Source organism: Elaeis guineensis, chromosome 2 (genome assembly GCF_000442705.2).
Source record: "Elaeis guineensis isolate ETL-2024a chromosome 2, EG11, whole genome shotgun sequence".
Taxonomy (NCBI): Eukaryota; Viridiplantae; Streptophyta; class Magnoliopsida; order Arecales; family Arecaceae; genus Elaeis; species Elaeis guineensis.
Genome location: NC_025994.2, coordinates 82172546 through 82190119, shown reverse-complemented (window position 1 = coordinate 82190119; position 17574 = coordinate 82172546). Strand labels below are relative to the sequence as shown.

General features: G+C 33.2%; 1 protein-coding gene across 1 annotated transcript; it reads right to left on the bottom strand.

The window, feature by feature from the left end:
• Nucleotides 1–1201: 1201 nt before the first annotated feature.
• LOC140855285 (uncharacterized) lies at nucleotides 1202–7540 on the bottom strand. The gene is made up of 4 exons (XM_073251156.1): nucleotides 7383–7540; nucleotides 5726–5887; nucleotides 3691–4112; nucleotides 1202–1813 (listed from the first exon to the last, which is right to left on the bottom strand). The coding sequence occupies exons 1-4, from the start codon at nucleotides 7510–7512 to the stop codon at nucleotides 1202–1204; spliced, it is 1326 nt and encodes a 441-aa protein (XP_073107257.1). The 5' UTR covers nucleotides 7513–7540.
• Nucleotides 7541–17574: the final 10034 nt, after the last annotated feature.

Below are 17574 nucleotides of genomic sequence, written 5' to 3'. Positions count from 1 at the left end.
GGAATTAGAATTATAGAAATCAGCCACCATTCTGTACTTCTTCCTGTTAGTTTCATGGAGCTTCGAAAAAAAAGGTTCCAAGTGGTACATCATAAATCTTGCTATCTTTCCAAGAGGAGTATTTTTGCCATTGGCAATTATGGAATTGAGCTCTATTCCAAAAGACCGAAAGGGAGAAAACATCTTTCTATAGGTTCAAGCAACCTCTACCAGGTTTCCAATTCGCCGAGAGCTTGACTTTTCTGTCATAAGCAAAATGCACATGCGATTTCCATATACTTGGATCTTTTAAGATGTTTCCAACTCCATTTTGCCCATAAGGAAGTGTTAAGCTTTCTGATGTCGTTAATACCCAAACCCCCCTCTTCTTTTCCGAGACAGACAATGCTCTAATGAACTTTGCAAGATGCAGCTCTAGCATTTGTATGTATCACCCTTCTTAAAGAAAGGATTGTCGATTCTTTCGACAAGCCACGCCGGAATCTTAAACTTGAACATGAACTAAATGGGAAGCGTAGAAAGAACAAATTTGATGAGAGTTGGTCTCCTTTCAAAGGATAAATATTTACCTTCCCATACGACCTATGTAGTCTATATCTTGTGGAGCAGTGCAATCCAATCACCCTTGGAGGGTCTAGAGCAGAGGTGTGGAGTGACGGAGGGGTGAAGACACACTTCATCCATTTTGTGCCATCCTCAGCAATGGGGCATTCCCGGCCAATAGGAGAAAGAGGGCTCTTGTTGTAGTTGATTGACGAGCCTGAAGCCAACTCGAAGCAGTAGAGAATTTGAATTTCGATACTGCATGCATTGTAGTCCTTTCCAGCCTGTGCAATGTATCATTTGCATATAGGAGAATTTTTGCTCCACCTCTAATCCAAGTCTAAATTATATCCAAAAAAAAAAAAGAAAAAAATCCTTTCGGAGCCTTTTTCTTAAAAAAATGTGTCAAAAAAAAAAAAAAAAAAAATCAACAACTAACCTCAGAATGAAATTTCAAAGCATGTCATGGATTACAACACAACCAACAGTACATGAATTAACACACACTCAGACCTGCCAGATGAAATCAATCCCAGAATTTAACCTAGAGGTTTTAAAAGGTTTTTTCAAATGTCGATGCAAATCAACCACAATAAGTCCACTCAAAGAAACAAACCACCTAAAGAAACAAACAAACGGGAGACAACAAGCAAGCAGCTTAGAAGTAATGCCGCTTTTCAGATCGTTCCGGCTCCCTGGTAAACGAGGCCTTTATGAGATCAACATAGAGACGCACCTGCGACGTAAGGAAGAATGCCATCACGGGGAAGCTCAGGGCCGCATATAAGATGTACAACCCAGACTCGAGCTCGTTGTGGATGACGTAGAAATAGCCGGCACAGAAGGAGATGAGGTTGGCGGCGATCGACACGAAGAGGGTGGTCATACCTCCTATCAGCTTCGTTGGGAGTGCGGTCTCGAAATCGAACGCGTGGAAGCGCGAGGTGACGATAGAGAGGAAAAAGACGAGAGCCGTCACTGAGGAGCAAAGGGCGATGAGGGACGACATGGCGAAGACCTGGAAGGCGCGCTGGCCCTCGAACATGGGAATACCTGTGCTGTCATTGCCTCCCGGCACGCTGGTGGCGGAGGTGTAGGCTACCGCGGCGACGAGGGCGGCGACCACAGAGCATGACTCTGAGGTGCCGATAAGCCAATCCCGAGCGTCCTTCATCAGTTCCTTGTGACTGTTGGTGAAGATCTTCTGGGCAAGCTTGCCCTCTGAGTTGTAAAGCGCGAAGAAGCGGGGTCTCACGGATTTCTCGACATACTGGGAAGTTTGGGAGGACAAGACAGAGATATTATAAGCTCAACCAGATTTAAGAGGAAGCAGAATTTGATGAATATGTAAAATTTCAGCAGGTGAAATATTCTAAAATTTGCTTTGGAACCAATAAATGTTCGATAGGATTATAGAGTTCATCTCATCTTATTCAAAATTATGCTACTAAGGTAAGTTTCTAAAATTTGAGGAAAACTTGAGTTCCACTAAACTAAGTTGGTAAAAGCACTCTATAATTTGGGTTGCTTGAAGAGTGGAATTGTCTGTGGTACATATCCTACCTCATCGAAAAAAAGTTTTCGCTATTTGTCTTGCTTGATTGTAAATACAATTTGGTTGCACCTTAGTTGTGTTCTCTTTCTTAATTAAAATCTGAATGACTTTGTTAAAACAATGAATTCTCATAAAGTGAGCACATAATGATATGAGATTTATACTAAAAAGATGGCAGCAACGGAATGCACAATGGGTTTTTAAAAATAAATGAAACAAATATATTATTATAGATAACTAATGTAACTACATATAGAAAAAGATAGAAAAAAATAAATACATATTTAAAACAAAAGATAAAATTAGAGAAAAAGTTGAGGGACATGGTAGATTGAGAAACTAGCATTTGAAACTAATGGGATCAACTATATGACCAAAGAACTGATAAAAAAGAAAAAAAATATGAAGAAAATTGAAAGACATTGGCTCGACGATCAGAGAGAGTGCTTTTGAAAGATTTGAAATTGATATTAGTTGGTGATTTATAAAGTCTGAGAGAGAGTCCATATTGTTGCAAATAGAAAGATACAAAAATAAAACAATATTGTGTTTATCAGTCTGATATTAACTAAAATGGGATTTATAACATTATTTCAGATATTATTTTAAAAAAGAAAAATTTGACAAATGAAAACTATTTGATGTATTTATCTCTTATTTTATAGTGTACTATATACGTGTAATTTGTAATATAGTATAGATAAACGGGAGTGAGATGCATTGAATGAAAGCTATAATCTAGTTGAACACAAGCAGGGGTTGGCTCGAAGACTTTTCCTGACTTGATATTGAAGCAAGCCAAGTCATGTTATCTTAGGCTAAGAATGTGGCTCATGTAACTTTGTGCTAGCTTGGCTCAGTTTAGCTTGCTTAAGGCCTGTTTGGAAGCTGATTATATAATGGTTAGGGATTGTTGGCAATTGAAGCAGCTAAACAAGAATAAAAAATGATATGCCTTAATTGGTCAATCTCAATCTCTATTAACTTTGTTTCATGTGGAAGGGTAAAATAAGCTCTCTCTTCTTTCTTGACTTTTTGACTTATCCTATTAACTCTTACAACGTTAGCAATATAGCAAATAATTCTAAATCATAGTTATGTAATTAGATAGTAGTTAGCAATGGTTTCAGTTATTTACCATCAGTTAATTATTCAGTATCAAACCTTAGAGTCTTTTGGAAGATGAATTAGTGATGATATAACTACCCCAGTCTGAACCATGGATAGTGCAGCGCAAATGGCAGCATGTAGCACCTAACACCATCTATTTTTTGTCAGGGTCAAGTAGTGAGGTAGCGTTGGGGCCGGCAGGGGTAGAGGTGATGGGGTCAACAGTAGTGGAATAGAGGGTTTTGCAGTTTCTCTTGATGGTGTTGCTTGCATTATAGAACTCGTTTGGTTGACGAAAAGTGGAGGGGGGAATAGATACTTCCTGGAAAGTAGAGAAAGTACCTCTTGTTTGGTTGGAGTTTTTAAAGAAGCGAAAGTGAAAAAAATACTTTTTATAGGAAGTCACTTCCCATATTTCATGTGAAGTAAAAATCCATAAGGAAAATGGGTTTTCACTTCCATCAAAAATTTTGACGACTAACCACTTTCATAAATATCCATGCAAGAGCATGTGTAGTGGGCCTCCCCCCTATCTCTCTCATGTTTAAGTGAAGCGAAAGGGTTGGAATGTCCGATGAGTAGGGGAAGAGCCAAACCTTGTACCACTTGACTTCCGCTTGCATTTGAAAAGCTGCTCCTGGGATACTCCAATGCCGCTTTTGGACGGATTTGGCAGCCAAATGCAGAGCGCTGTTCCCTTCTTTATCCACCATTCCAAACGAAGACAACATTCCTTCCCTTTTGAACATATATTTATAAATGTCGGTCTGTCCGTACTCCGCTGCTAAGAGAACAATGTTCTTCCCATCTGAATTCGTTTCATCAATGGCCAATGGATTGGTCTTTAGAATTTCCTTCACCATCTCTATTACACCTCTCTTTGCTGCTATTAGAACTGGTGTAGCTGTCCAACATTTATTAAAGGAAAATATAAAGGAAAGAATTAGCCTGTGATAGCAGCGTCAAGAGGGCTACCGGTGATTTATATATATTGACCCCATTCTTCTATCAGTGTGTAACTAAAATGAACTGATTTCAGATTCAAAAAGTTATGCCTCTCCTCCTACTCCGGCATCTTTATTACACACCTTTTCTTCTCCTTCTTCTTTTTGTTAAAAAATACAGAAATGACAAAAGCTCTACTAAAAATAAAAAAAATGATGAAAAAGAGAATGAATCAAATACAGATTTGTGTATCTGTACAAGAGGCTCTACCAGCTCCAGCAATTAGGTCCTAATTATACCTAACAATATTCGACTGTTGAGATTCATGACTCTGGAAACAAATAATTACCACAAAGCTCAAAGCTTGAAAAATTCCCCGGTTCTATTTTGTAGTCATTCAAACAAAGTTTGGCCACGAAGGAGCTGCCACCAAAGCAAACATCCCTTCATTTTTTTGAAGTGAATACCCAGTGGTTAATTTTATTCCGGACTGATATTCATCTAGTTGCATGTCATATTATGCACAAAAGTAATTAAATTATTTTAAAAAAACAAAACATAAAGAGCAAAACAGATTACCTACACAAATATGCAGTACAAGTATTACACAAAGCATGCATCCAACAAAAGTTTTCGCTAGAAAGGCCGAAGTATTATGATATAAATATATATAGTGATATATTGGGATATTTTTGAGAGCATTTGGCTTCAACTGCTTTGTAACAAAAAATAATGAAGGATCTCTAGAAATAAAAATCGACATAATTTATCATGCCCTAAAACATGTAATCGGCTAGATACCAAGATTCACATATTTTTTATGTTTTTTACCAATACATGTATGTATATATATATACATATACATATATATATATATATATATATATATATATATATATATATATATATATATACATACATATATATATACATATACATACATATATATATATATATGTATGTATGTATGTATGTATCTATGGGAAGTGTATCAAGTGAGAGGAGTGGCTTAATATGAGAGGTGAGAAGATATAATAATAATCTTTGGATTCATGTCAATGATTCAGATGAGCGTCACGGTTGTCGAAACTATCAAAATACCCCTAGGATTTATCCATTTCTTTTTTTTCTAGTTTTTTTAATGCTTGCACGTGAGCGCGCATGGCGCTCATCTGAACCATTGATGTGATTCCAATAATTATTATTATATCCTCATCTCTCACATTAAATATGTACATCCAAAATTACCTGTTGCCTGTTGGAAAGCCATTAGGCTGCTCGATTTGCAGCCAAACACATTGGCTGATAAGTATACGGTCACATGCATTAAATAAGCTTTCAATATGTTGTGCTTTCTACACACACACAAAAAAAAAAAAAAAAAAAAAAGAAAAGAAAAGAAACTAAATCTTGTGCTTGTATAGCCCAGCTCACTACAAATGCAACCAACATGATCATCTTGGCCAATTTTATGCCATATTTGATTAGTTTTTAAAATTCAAACTGCTTCTAAAATGGACTGGTGAATTTATAGAAGGGTTAATTAGCATGTAAATTGAAGCATGGTAGTACCTTCAATTTGCTTTTTCGGTTTTGGAACATCATTTGCTTCCTTGGCCGGTTTCTTGCCATCGCTTTTAAATTGCCACCATTTGGTTTTCGAAACAAGTTCATGCATGACCCGATATGCAAATGTGTTCTCTGTCTTCTTCTGTCTGATTTCGTTGAACTTGCCTACTCACAACAACAGAGTTAAAGCAGTACTAAACATAAGACTAGATGTATCATACTGTATAAATTAGTTTTTGACACATCCTCCAGCCAACACTTGACTCGTTTGGTTGGCATCCTCTCCACTTCGAAGGGGTCCAGCCTAAGCATGGTGCTGGCATTCATTCTCAATGTTTTTTCTTTTTTCAAAGAAAAAAAAAAAAAACCTGTCAAATGCTCAAAAAATTTGGTAAATAATTTTCTTAATCAGAGTTTTTAAATTGTGTATTTGTGTATTGATGGCAATTTTGACCTAGTTTGTTAGGTAGCTTGACCCATTCAGTTTGTAGGTCAAATAACATCCCGAAACTTGGGTATGTTTCAAACACTCCTCCCTAATAATCATCATGAAAATTTCTGATGAAGGTTTTGTTAAACATGCATGAGTAACCACTTTTCTTGCCAGAAAATACAAAATAACCAATTTTCCTTTCATGGACTATACGAAATGCATGCTAGACTACAGCTTACACGTTATACTGGCTTTAGGTCCAACTTTTATGATTATTATTTTACCAAAAACGTTAGAATAGATGCTTTCTTCTCATGCGAACTAGTGTTTGGCTTGCACAATATAAACAAGAGAACGTTGTCACGACGGTGATTTGGTATGAGCAAAGAAGTTTGAAAGGAGAAAAAAATTGCGGGCGAGGGTGGACATTCACGATGGATATCAATGGCATATATCTTGGTTTTCTTCATCATTAAGAACTTTTTTCTAATTAGAATGTGCATACGAAACAGAATATATTTAGAATGATTCTTTTGCATGTAAGATTATCCTTTGTTTTTGTTCTCCCCCTTTTTTTCTAATCACCAAGTTTATCATTTCAATTGCATATCTTTCATATCTTGTTAAAGGTGGCCATACATCTCAGTTCTTACACTCTCTGAGATTGGTTATCTTACTTCTTTAAATATCAAAAATATTAATGACTTCAACATATTTCTATAGTTATATACAATTCTTCCTTACAAGTCCTTTAAAATATAGATAATTTTATTTATACCAAACTTAAAGAGTTGCAATGGTATTTAAAATATAATTTTTTAAATATTTTTATATTAAATAATTTATAATATTTTTTTATAAAAAAATCTGATTAGATTGGTTATCGAGCTCCTTGGCCAAATCGATCTTGTGCATCCTTATTTAAGGTTTAAGTTAAACTTGGTATTAATGTATACTCTTAACCGGTATTTTTATTTTGTGTCAATTAGTCATGTATTTGAAGAGTATTTTTGACTTATTAAGACAAATAAAGATGAGCGACAAACGAATACTAGATTATTTATCACAATATGGGACAGAGTGTTATTTCTTGGTAATTTTAAAAAATACCTCTAAAATAATGTTGCAGATTTTATGATTTCTTATTGCGAGTGTTGGGCAAGGTAAAGAAAAGCATGCTACATAACTTTATGTGAGGCTTAAATAAGCCATAGAAATATATCTTACCTATGAAAGGAAGTAGGAAGACAATTGCTTTAAGAACTTGACTGAAGATGTTCTTGAAGAATGATTTGAGATATTCGAGACATCTTTGCTGATTTGGTGAGAGAGGAGGAATGCCTTGTTTTTGTACCATAGTCTTCTCTTGGTCTGCTTGGTCTCCTTTTTTAACTCCTTTCCCTAGCAAATTAAAGATGATAAAAATGCCTCCAGTTAACTAAGGATATATTTGGCATCCCAGATCTTTTGCACTTCTGTCTCCCACTACGAATTAGTAAAATACCGCATGGAGATTGAAGATAGCAAAACTTATGCAATCACTGACTTTTATTTTTACTTTTTTTTTAAATCAATAAATATTTGCTACCAAAAGTTTTAAAAATTTTACAAACAATTTCAAGAAACAAAAAAACTTCATCATACATGTTCTGCAATTATTCATTTTTTTCCTTCTTAGATTTTGATAAAATTAGGCACATTGCTCTTGAAATCAGTAAACCTACGACTATTTTTAGCCATTACTCTTTAAATAGTCCCAAAAGTAAGGGCAAAACATATGACACCCCAAACTTTACAATTTAACAGATAATCAAATAGCAAGCATATTACTCGATAAATACATACATATGTACATGCATACATCTGTATACATATACATGCATGCATACACATGCATGCATATATAGAAATATTACCCGAGCTTTCGACGTCTATAATGTGCTTGGGCTTATCATCACCATCATTGGTCCATGGTGCTGCAAGAAAAATGCATCATCTCAACTTAATTAGTGGGAATCCATTTGATAGTTCTAATTGATCTATATCAATTGGATAATTAAATGTATCTTGGTTTTCTTCTTCATTAAGAACTCTTTTATATTTAGAATATGCATAAGAAATTAAATTTAGAATGATACTTCAGAATTACTGATTTTCCTCCTCTCTTATTTGGAAAGTCATGAGATTGTATAGGAGAGTATCTAATGGGCATTTTGTAGAAGTTGTTATTATATATGATATATACCGTCATAGAAAAAATTTCCTTTTTCTTAGCTAGAAGGCAAAAACCTACTTAATGGAAACAAGCTCATCATCCTAAAGAAGTGGGATCGAGAAAGAAAAAGCAAAGGAGTTTCAATATTTGGAATTAGTAAAAAATAACAGAGTGAGGTATCAACTATAATTGAGTTTTTATTAGAGAGCTTAGAACTAGTTGCAAATAATGATACGTGTATGGGAATTAAAATTTCTATCATGTTCATATCTTACAAGTCAATTGCCTTCTCAGAGGCATATACACTATTGTTTGTTATGTTTGAGTTTGCCTTGTTAAGCCTACTTCAAATCTTATAAGTTATACTTTACAGTTGCAGTTGGTTGTGGAACAGAGGAGGGTTAAAAGGATCATAGGGTTTTCTTTACTTATTTCACTTTAACATACCAAACACAAGAAAAAGTGACCAATCCTTTTCCTCATAAAATATAAATTTTTAAAAATAAAGAGAGTATTTTAAAATATAAGTAAAGCTAGTTTTGCATCAAATCTGGAAGATACAATGTAGAGTGAAATAGTTTATTCCAAGCTAGAATGGGTTAGGGGTAAATCACTTAATTACTCTAAGCTAATTTGGCACACTTGTGCTTAGAAACCAAAAGTACTAGGTTCAATTCTTGAATAGTAAATTCATGAATCTAGATATGAATAATATGACACGAATGGATCTCCCTCTCTCTCAAAAAGAAAAAAAAATATTTAATCCCTGTCAACTTATTCATAGACCAAACATAAGCTATATTTTATTTGGTTTGCACAATCAATGTTTCAGTTCATGTAACGACCTAGGACCACCCACAAGATGTTATCTAGGTTTTTTGGTCATGTATAAATATCTAAGATCTACGTATTATATAGCTGATGTAGGACTAAACACATATCCTTAAGGGTTCTTATAGTTTGCTTGTTATTGTAATCAAAAAGTAGGTTCTACCTTTTTTCGACTTAACAATCGATTTTGATGATGTATTAATATTCATTTTGAGAGAATGACTGTAGGATTTCTTAGGTTGCTTAAAGACTATACATAAACTCAAGAAAAAACCCTCTTTAAATAACTAAAGTTCATGTTTTTCAAAGAATTCAACATGTTTGAAAGAGAGGAATCAATCACTGGACATTAAGAGTTGACCCTTGAACTACCACAAGACCAAATAGAAGCTTTCAAGTTTTGGAAAGTTCATGAGTCGACTCTAAGGAAGCATGAGTCAAACTCGGCACTCTAAAGTGAGACTGGCATGCTCAAGAGTTGACCCCAAACTCACCAAAGTCAACTTCTCAATCGCAAGCTAGAGTATAATGAAAAAATGGCCTATTTATGAGTTGACCTCAAAGCTTAGTGAGTTGACCCCAGCAAGCTAAGAGCCAACTGAAAGAATAATGCCCTACAAGCCAATTGCATGAGTGAGGTGATGGGATATTTTTTGTATTGTATCTTTCAAACTCATGTAATTTGACATTAATTATTAATAAAATTAGATATTTTATTTTATAATATGCTGCATCTTAATATTTGTTTAAGATTATAATGAACCCCATAGATTAGGATAATGATTTTAGGACCATGATGAGATCATACTAGTGAGATCTAAATTCTTGATAGTCTTAATCTAAAATATTTTCAGTCGTAGAATCATTGAGTCAGAGATCAATGATACTAATAAGATTGACACATCCTATGTATGCTCGACGGAGAGGGTGATTGATCTTACAATCACTTATGTAGTGATACTAATATGAGGATATAGGTACTCATTAGAGAATGAGTTCACTGAATTAATCAAATGAGAGAATATCTGATGAAGCCTTATATGCATGTCAGTTGGTTGTTCTCTAATGAGAGTAGTGCAAGTAATTTTTAGACCTGAGATCACCATGGTACCTTATGTGTATGAATCTATATTTTTATTTATTCCCTAACTTGACTCTTTGAGCCTTATATGGGATGTTTTAGACATGATGCAGTGTGCACAGAGGTTGTGAGTGGTCAACAAAAAATCGATCACTCCTTATAAGAGGAGAGAATATTCTATATGATCTCAAAGGTTGATGACTCAAGAAGTCTTTGGCCAAAATAGGATGATAATTAGAAAGAGTTTCTAATATATTATTAACTGAGTTATCATCTTCTGATCGAGATACATATACATAAGTATTTGGACTTGACATGATTCCATGCCCATAGCTCATCTGGGATGTTGTATGATCGAAGATTGAATTACACGATAACTTATCACTGAAAGATATTTTTGATATTTCTATCAAATTTTTTATCTTCTAGATAGTCATGACATGTTGCGAGATATCAATCTTAAATTGTAGACTCACAAGATTTAAAAGAGTTTAATTCAAACATTAATTAGAAGGAGTTCTGATTAATTGATGCATTTGGACTGATCTAATCTAATCGGATTGGTTTAGGTCATGAGTCTGAGTCCACTGTTGGCTAGATATGAAACCTAATAGCTCACACACTTTAAAATTTGATCATAGTCTGATCTAATTAGATTTATTGTAAATCTTATAAATTTAATTAACTTGCTAGCACATGAATTAATTCAAGTTTTTAATTAGATTTAGTTTTAAAGTGTTTGAGCTAATCCTAATCTTGATGCCTTTACCTAATTAGATTAGGTTTGAACCTATGGATATTTATGTGGCTAAACCTTATCATATGAAAAAGTTTCATGTGAAACCAACTCTCCACACCATGAATCCACACCAAATAAATGCAACGCCCCATAATAAATGGCACCTAGAAGGAAGAGTCCTTTTGGGCTACTTCTCTTAACTCCCTACCATGTATTTTCCATGCCATTTTTAATGGGACATGCCATCAGATGGCTCGTTGGATTCTGGATGCAAAAAGGAGAGTCCTTTTGCTCTTAAAATTCCTCCACACCCCTTTGATTTCATGCATTGGATTTATTTCACTGTGAGAAAACTTAAACACCAAGAGTTGGTTAAGCACCTCTTCTTACCTTATAAAAAGGGGGTGCTACAATGGGATGTGGTGTGAAAAAGAGAAGTATTTTAGGCATGAGATTGAGAGAAGAAAAGAAGAAAAATAATTTGAAAAAAAAAGATAAAAAAAAGAGAGAGAGAAAAATAAAAAGAAATAACAAGAGAGAAAAGAAAAGACAAGAGTTGCTTGTCCTAGGATTTAGATTATTCAAGAGTTGGATATCTAAATCAGATTAAGGTATTCAAATCTTTTAAGAAAAGATATATGGTGTGATTCTGATGGAAGATTCGAAGGCTATCAGGCTATGGGGCAATCCATTCTTGAAAAAAATCAGCAGTAAACTTATGAAGAAGGCTACAGCACTACATCAAATTGGGAAAGATCCTGATCTATTATGTGTAGATCACTATTAGAGAATATCTACTTTGATGTCTTGTAGAGATCGTCCTACACCAAATCATCATCTTCGTGAAGGTATAATCTTCTATCTTATACGCATGCTGATTTGTTTGATTGAAATCTACAAGATAGTCCTAGGATTGTGTTTCGGTTAGCATATTTTAAGTGTTAAATTTTTTTTATAAAAATTTTTAAAAATTATATTCTATTGCACGATCGAAATCTAATAGTGATATCAGAGCCAATCTTATTAGTTTCAATCAAACTATATGTTATTATTGTAATATAGATTAGATCTGATTTATATGATACCATCGATTCATACATTGACTCTTTAAATAAAATTATTTTGGCCATGATCATAGTTAGACTTTAAATTTCAGTTACTATTTATAATTTATGATGATCTAAAATTTTATGATTCATGATAGATTGATGCTTTAATTGATTTAATTAGGGTGCATTGGACTTAGGTCAATTATTGACTTGGTCAAGCCTAATTTGATTTAGATTTGAATCTGATATAATCCAAGTTGGATTAACATTCAAAATATTGACTCAAATCAAAATTTGACATGTGAATTAGATCAAAGGTTGAGTTCAAATCATAGTCCAATGAAATTGGCTCAAAAGTTGGACCAAAATCCTAAATACACCCAATATGATCCTAGGAATCACGATTTTGACATCGACATATGAATGATATTACAATTTGAATAATATATTTTAAATGCTTAATACTTGTCATATGCATATTCTATGTGATGTTAAAGTTAGGATGAGCCAGAGACCAACAAGTTTCTCAATTAAAAATTATATTAAATTATAATAGCAAAGTGTTAAGAATACTACCTATGCCTTCCTTCATGCTAAGTCGATGAGTATGTCAAAATCTGTATTGACTTTGTTGTGCTATCTATAAAATTTGCTATAGAAATTAATATGATATTGACTTAGTATATAATGATATTTATGGTATATTCAAATAGTATTGCTTTATTGTGCTATCTACAAGGATAGCATTGTTTAAGTATGACCATATAGGAATGAAGAGTCTAATTTAATTAGAACACTATAGTTTGCTGTACTATCCACAAGACTATAGATATTTTAGAGGTAAAAAAAATGTTGAAAATTGTATGAGATGTAATTGATAAGAGCTACCTATTCTTGAATTTATGAATGCTTGTTGTACTATCCACAAGATATTTGTAAAGAATAGGAATCTCAACCCCACTTGGAAACAAGATAAAGTTTTTCATTTTCATACTTGAGGGCTATAAAATTTGCTAAATAAGTGTGAGACATAATTAGATAAAAGATTTAATCTAGTTATGAATATCATCATAAGTTATCCGCTTATATTTTATTTTTGTATTTGTAGATTAACTACTTAGTGGCATCCTAACATTCACTGCGTGGTATTCTTAATACTAACAAATTGATCGGATCCAATTATGTGGACTTGTTGAAGAACTTGAGAATTATTTTCACATAGAAAAAAGTCTTCTAGATTCTGGATATACCTGCTCCCGATTCAATCGAAGAAGATACTACCGAGGAGGATAGGGTCACATACAAGATATGGCATAATGACAGTATGACTGTCAAATGTATCATGTTAGCCTCTTTGAGCAATAAGCTTCAAGGCAATATGAAGGCATGGATGTTTATTCCATACTCTTTAACTTAAAAAAGTTATATGGAGAATAAAGATGAACTGCTAGATATGAGATATCTAAGCAGTTATTTCGTGTCAGAATAACTGAAAGCACATCCATACAGACCCATATCCTTAAGATGATTGATCTGATCACTCACTTAAGACAATTAGACCTTGCTATGGATGGTGACCTGAGTCAGAATTTGATCTTGTAGTCACTCCCAAAATCCTCCTCATAGTTTATCATTAACTATTATATAAACAAACTAAATACAAGCTTACCTGAGTTGCTCAATATGTTGAAGATAGCTGAAAGCCATTTCAAGAGTGAAAAGGCACATGTTTTTCTTGTAGATAAGATCTTCAAGAAGAAAACAGGCAAAAAGAGTTCTAATAAAAGAAAAAAGATGAATCTTAAGACTAACATCTCCAAGAAAAAGATGAAAAGTGTCTCCACCAAAGGTACTTATTTCCACTATGGAAAAGAAGAATATTGGAAGAGGAATTGCAAGGATTACCTTACAAGTTTGAAGCAAAAGGAAGCAAATGTTGTTAAAGATTTGTATATGATATAAACAAATTTATCATTTAGTACTTTAACTATAGATTTTTGAGTATTAGATACTGTCTGTAGTTCACACCTATGCAAATCATTGCAGGGTCTGCAAGAAATAAAGAAACTGAATGAAGGTGACTTTGTGCTGTTCGGTACTAGTGAAGAGTCCATCAAGGCCGAAATCGTAGGAACCATGTTGTTAAAGTTGCCTTTCAGTAATATTTTGGAATTAAAAGATTGTTATTACATGTCTAATTTAGTTAGAAATATTATTTCAGTACCTTTGTTACTTGAACATCATTTTGAAATAAAAGAAAAGGACAATGCTTGCTTCATTTATTACTCTAACAAATTTTATGAAAATATTTTTACTAATAATGGTCTTTTATTTCTGTCACTTAATGATAATGTTCTTCATATTGATCAAATAAAAAAAAAAGAGAGAAGATGTGAATGTCATATATCTCTGGCACTGTTGACTTGGTTATATTAATGAGTCAAGGATTAACAAATTATATAAAGAAAAGTTTTTTGATCCTTATAATTTTGAATCATATGAAACTTATAAATCTTGTTTCATGGGTAAGATGATCAAGACTCCATTTACTGGGTATGAAGAAAGAAAAGTAACTTATTGAGCTTGGTACATATGAATGTTTGTGGCCCAATGTCAACTCAGATTAGAGGTGGATACTCTTAATTCATTATATTTACTGGTGATTATTTAAGATTTGGATATGTATATTTAATGAAATATAAATCTAAAGACTTTGATAAATTTAAGAAGTACCAAAGAATAATTAAAAAATAAACTAATTAGTGTATTCAAGATCTTCGATCTGATTGAGGAGGAGAGCACTTAACAAGTGAGCTTCTTGATCATCTTAAAGATAACGATATTCTCTCTACAAGGACTCCTCCTTACATTTTAGAATTAAATGGCATTACAGAAAGAAAGAATTGTACCTTATTAGATATGATGAGGTCCATGATGTGCTTTATAGATCTTTCGATTTTTTTCTGGAGATATACTCTTGAGACCATAGCGTACATTTTTAACAAAGTACTAACTAAATCTATTAGTAGTACTCCATATGAGATATAAAAAGAGAAGAAGTCCAGCCTTAAACATATGAAAACATGGTACTGTCTTGCTTATGTCAAGAATATTGAAGGACATAAGCTTAGTGCTAGATCAGATAAGTATAAATTTATAGATTATCCTAAGGAGAGTATAAGATACTACTTCTACTATCCTATTCAATAAAAGATATTTGTTAGTAGGTATGCTATCTTTTAAAAAAAAAGAGTTTATCCAGAAAGGGACAGTGGGAGGATAGTTGAACTTGAGAAAGTTCAAGACCTACAATCTAACTAGAAGCAACAAGCGGATAGTCCACAAGTTGATCCTCAATCTAAAGTGCCCATTGATGAGACACAACCACTACACACACCTTCTCTCTGAAGGTCAAGTAGAGTGTATAATGTACCACTTCGATATGGATTTATCATTAAGAATGACAATATATCATACATCATTAAGAATAATGATCCCAAGATCTATTCAGAAGCAGTCATGAGTAGTGACTCTGACAAATGGCTTAAAGTCATGAAATCTGAAATAGACTCCATGTATGCCAACCAAATTTGAATTTTGATTGATACGTCTGAGGGTGTGACCCCAATAGGCTACAAATAGATCTTCAAAAAGAAGATTGGAGTAGATGGTTAGGTAGAGACCTATAAAGTCAGGTTAGTGGTAAGAGATTTTAGACAAAAATAAGATGTTGATTATAAAGAAATCTTTTCATTTGTAACCATGCTCAAGTCTATTCGAAATATGCTTGCTATCGCTACATGTCATGACTATAAGATCTGACAGATGGATGTCAAGACTGTTTTTCTCAATAAAAATCTTGAGAAAAAAAATCTATATGACTCAATCAAAGAGATTTATCTCTAGTGGAGGGTAATCAAGTATACAAGTTAAAAAAATCTATTTATAAATTAAAGCAAGCATTGAAGAGTTGGAACATCCATTTTGATGAGATAGTCAAATCATTTGACTTTATCAAAAATATGGATAAATCATGTGTATATAAGAAGACTAATGAAAGTGCCATTATCTTTTTAGTCTTGTATGTGGATGACTACTACTCATTGAGAATGATATCCCTATGTTGCAATCGATCAAAATCTGACTATCACAAAAAATTTTATGAAAGATTTGGATGAAGCATCTTGTATACTTGGTATAAAAATCTATAAGAATAGATCTAAGAGGATGTTAGGCTTATCCAATCTAGATATATAGATCTAGTGTTGAAGAGATTCAACATGGATGGAAGTAAAAGAGGTTACTTACCCATGTGTTATGGCATACATCTCTCTAAGAAGATGTCTCTTAAGACACCTGAAGAGAGAAAGAGAATCAGTTCTCTTCTTATGCTTCGACTGTAAGATTGATTATATATACTATACTATATCCGACTTGATGTTGCTTATGCTTTAGGCATTGTAAGTAGATTTCAGACAAATCCAGAAGAGGATCATTGAAAAGCTGTGAAAAATATTCTCAAGTACTTAAGAAGGATTAGAGATACTTTTCTTATTTATGGTGGATCTGATATGAATAGAAGGTTTTACAGATTTTAATTTTTAATCTGATTCAGATGATAGCAAATCCATATCTGGATATGTATTTACTCTATATGGTGGTATAATAAGTTGGAAGAATTCCAAACAGTAAACTGCAGCTGACTCAGTTACTGAGATAGAGTATATTACTGCTAGTAAGACTGCTAAGAAAGCTATCTGGATGAAGCAGTTCATCTCAGAGTAGGGTGTGATTTTTGAGATTGAACGTCTTATGCTACTTTATTATGATAACACTGAAGCTATTGCTCAAGCTAAGGAACCGAGGTCTTATCACAAATCTAAGTATATTCTGAGGTAGTTTCATCTCATTTGAAAGATTGTCGAAAGATAAGATGTGATCATAGAATAAGTAGATATGAAGAACAATATAGCAGACTTGTTCACTAAGATCTTATCACAATAGTAGTTTGATTGTCATCTAGATTGCATGGGCATCAAGTATAGAGATGATTGGCTTTAGTGTAAGTGAAAAATTAAAAAATTATCATACAAGCCAATCGCATGAGTAATGCGATGGAGTATTTTCTATATTGTATCTTCTAAACTCATGTAATTTGATATTAATTATTAATAAAATTAGATATTTTGTTTCATTATATATAGCATCTTAATATTTGTTTAAGATTAAAATGAAATCTATAGATTAGGACAATAATTTTAGAATCATGATGAGTTCATGCCAGTAAGATCTAAATTTTTGATAGCTCTAATCTAAAATATTCTCAATCATAGGATCGTTAAGTCGGAGATCAATGATACCGATAAGACTGATACATCCTATACATGCTCGATGGAGAAGATGATTGATCTCACAATCACTTGTATGGTGCACTAATACGAGGATGTGGGTGCTCATTAGAGAATGAGTTTATTGAATTAACCAAATGAGAGAACATTTGATGG

Bases quoted from the DNA above. Each gene is read 5' to 3' on its own strand.
- LOC140855285 (XM_073251156.1), bottom strand. From the start codon at position 7,512: ATGGTACAAAAACAAGGCATTCCTCCTCTCTCACCAAATCAGCAAAGA. The intron at 5,888-7,382 runs GTAAGATATATT...TGTTGTGAGTAG, and splicing joins CTTCCTACTTCCTTTCATAG to GCAAGTTCAACGAAATCAGA. The intron at 4,113-5,725 runs GTACTACCATGC...AATGTTGGACAG, and splicing joins ACCGAAAAAGCAAATTGAAG to CTACACCAGTTCTAATAGCA.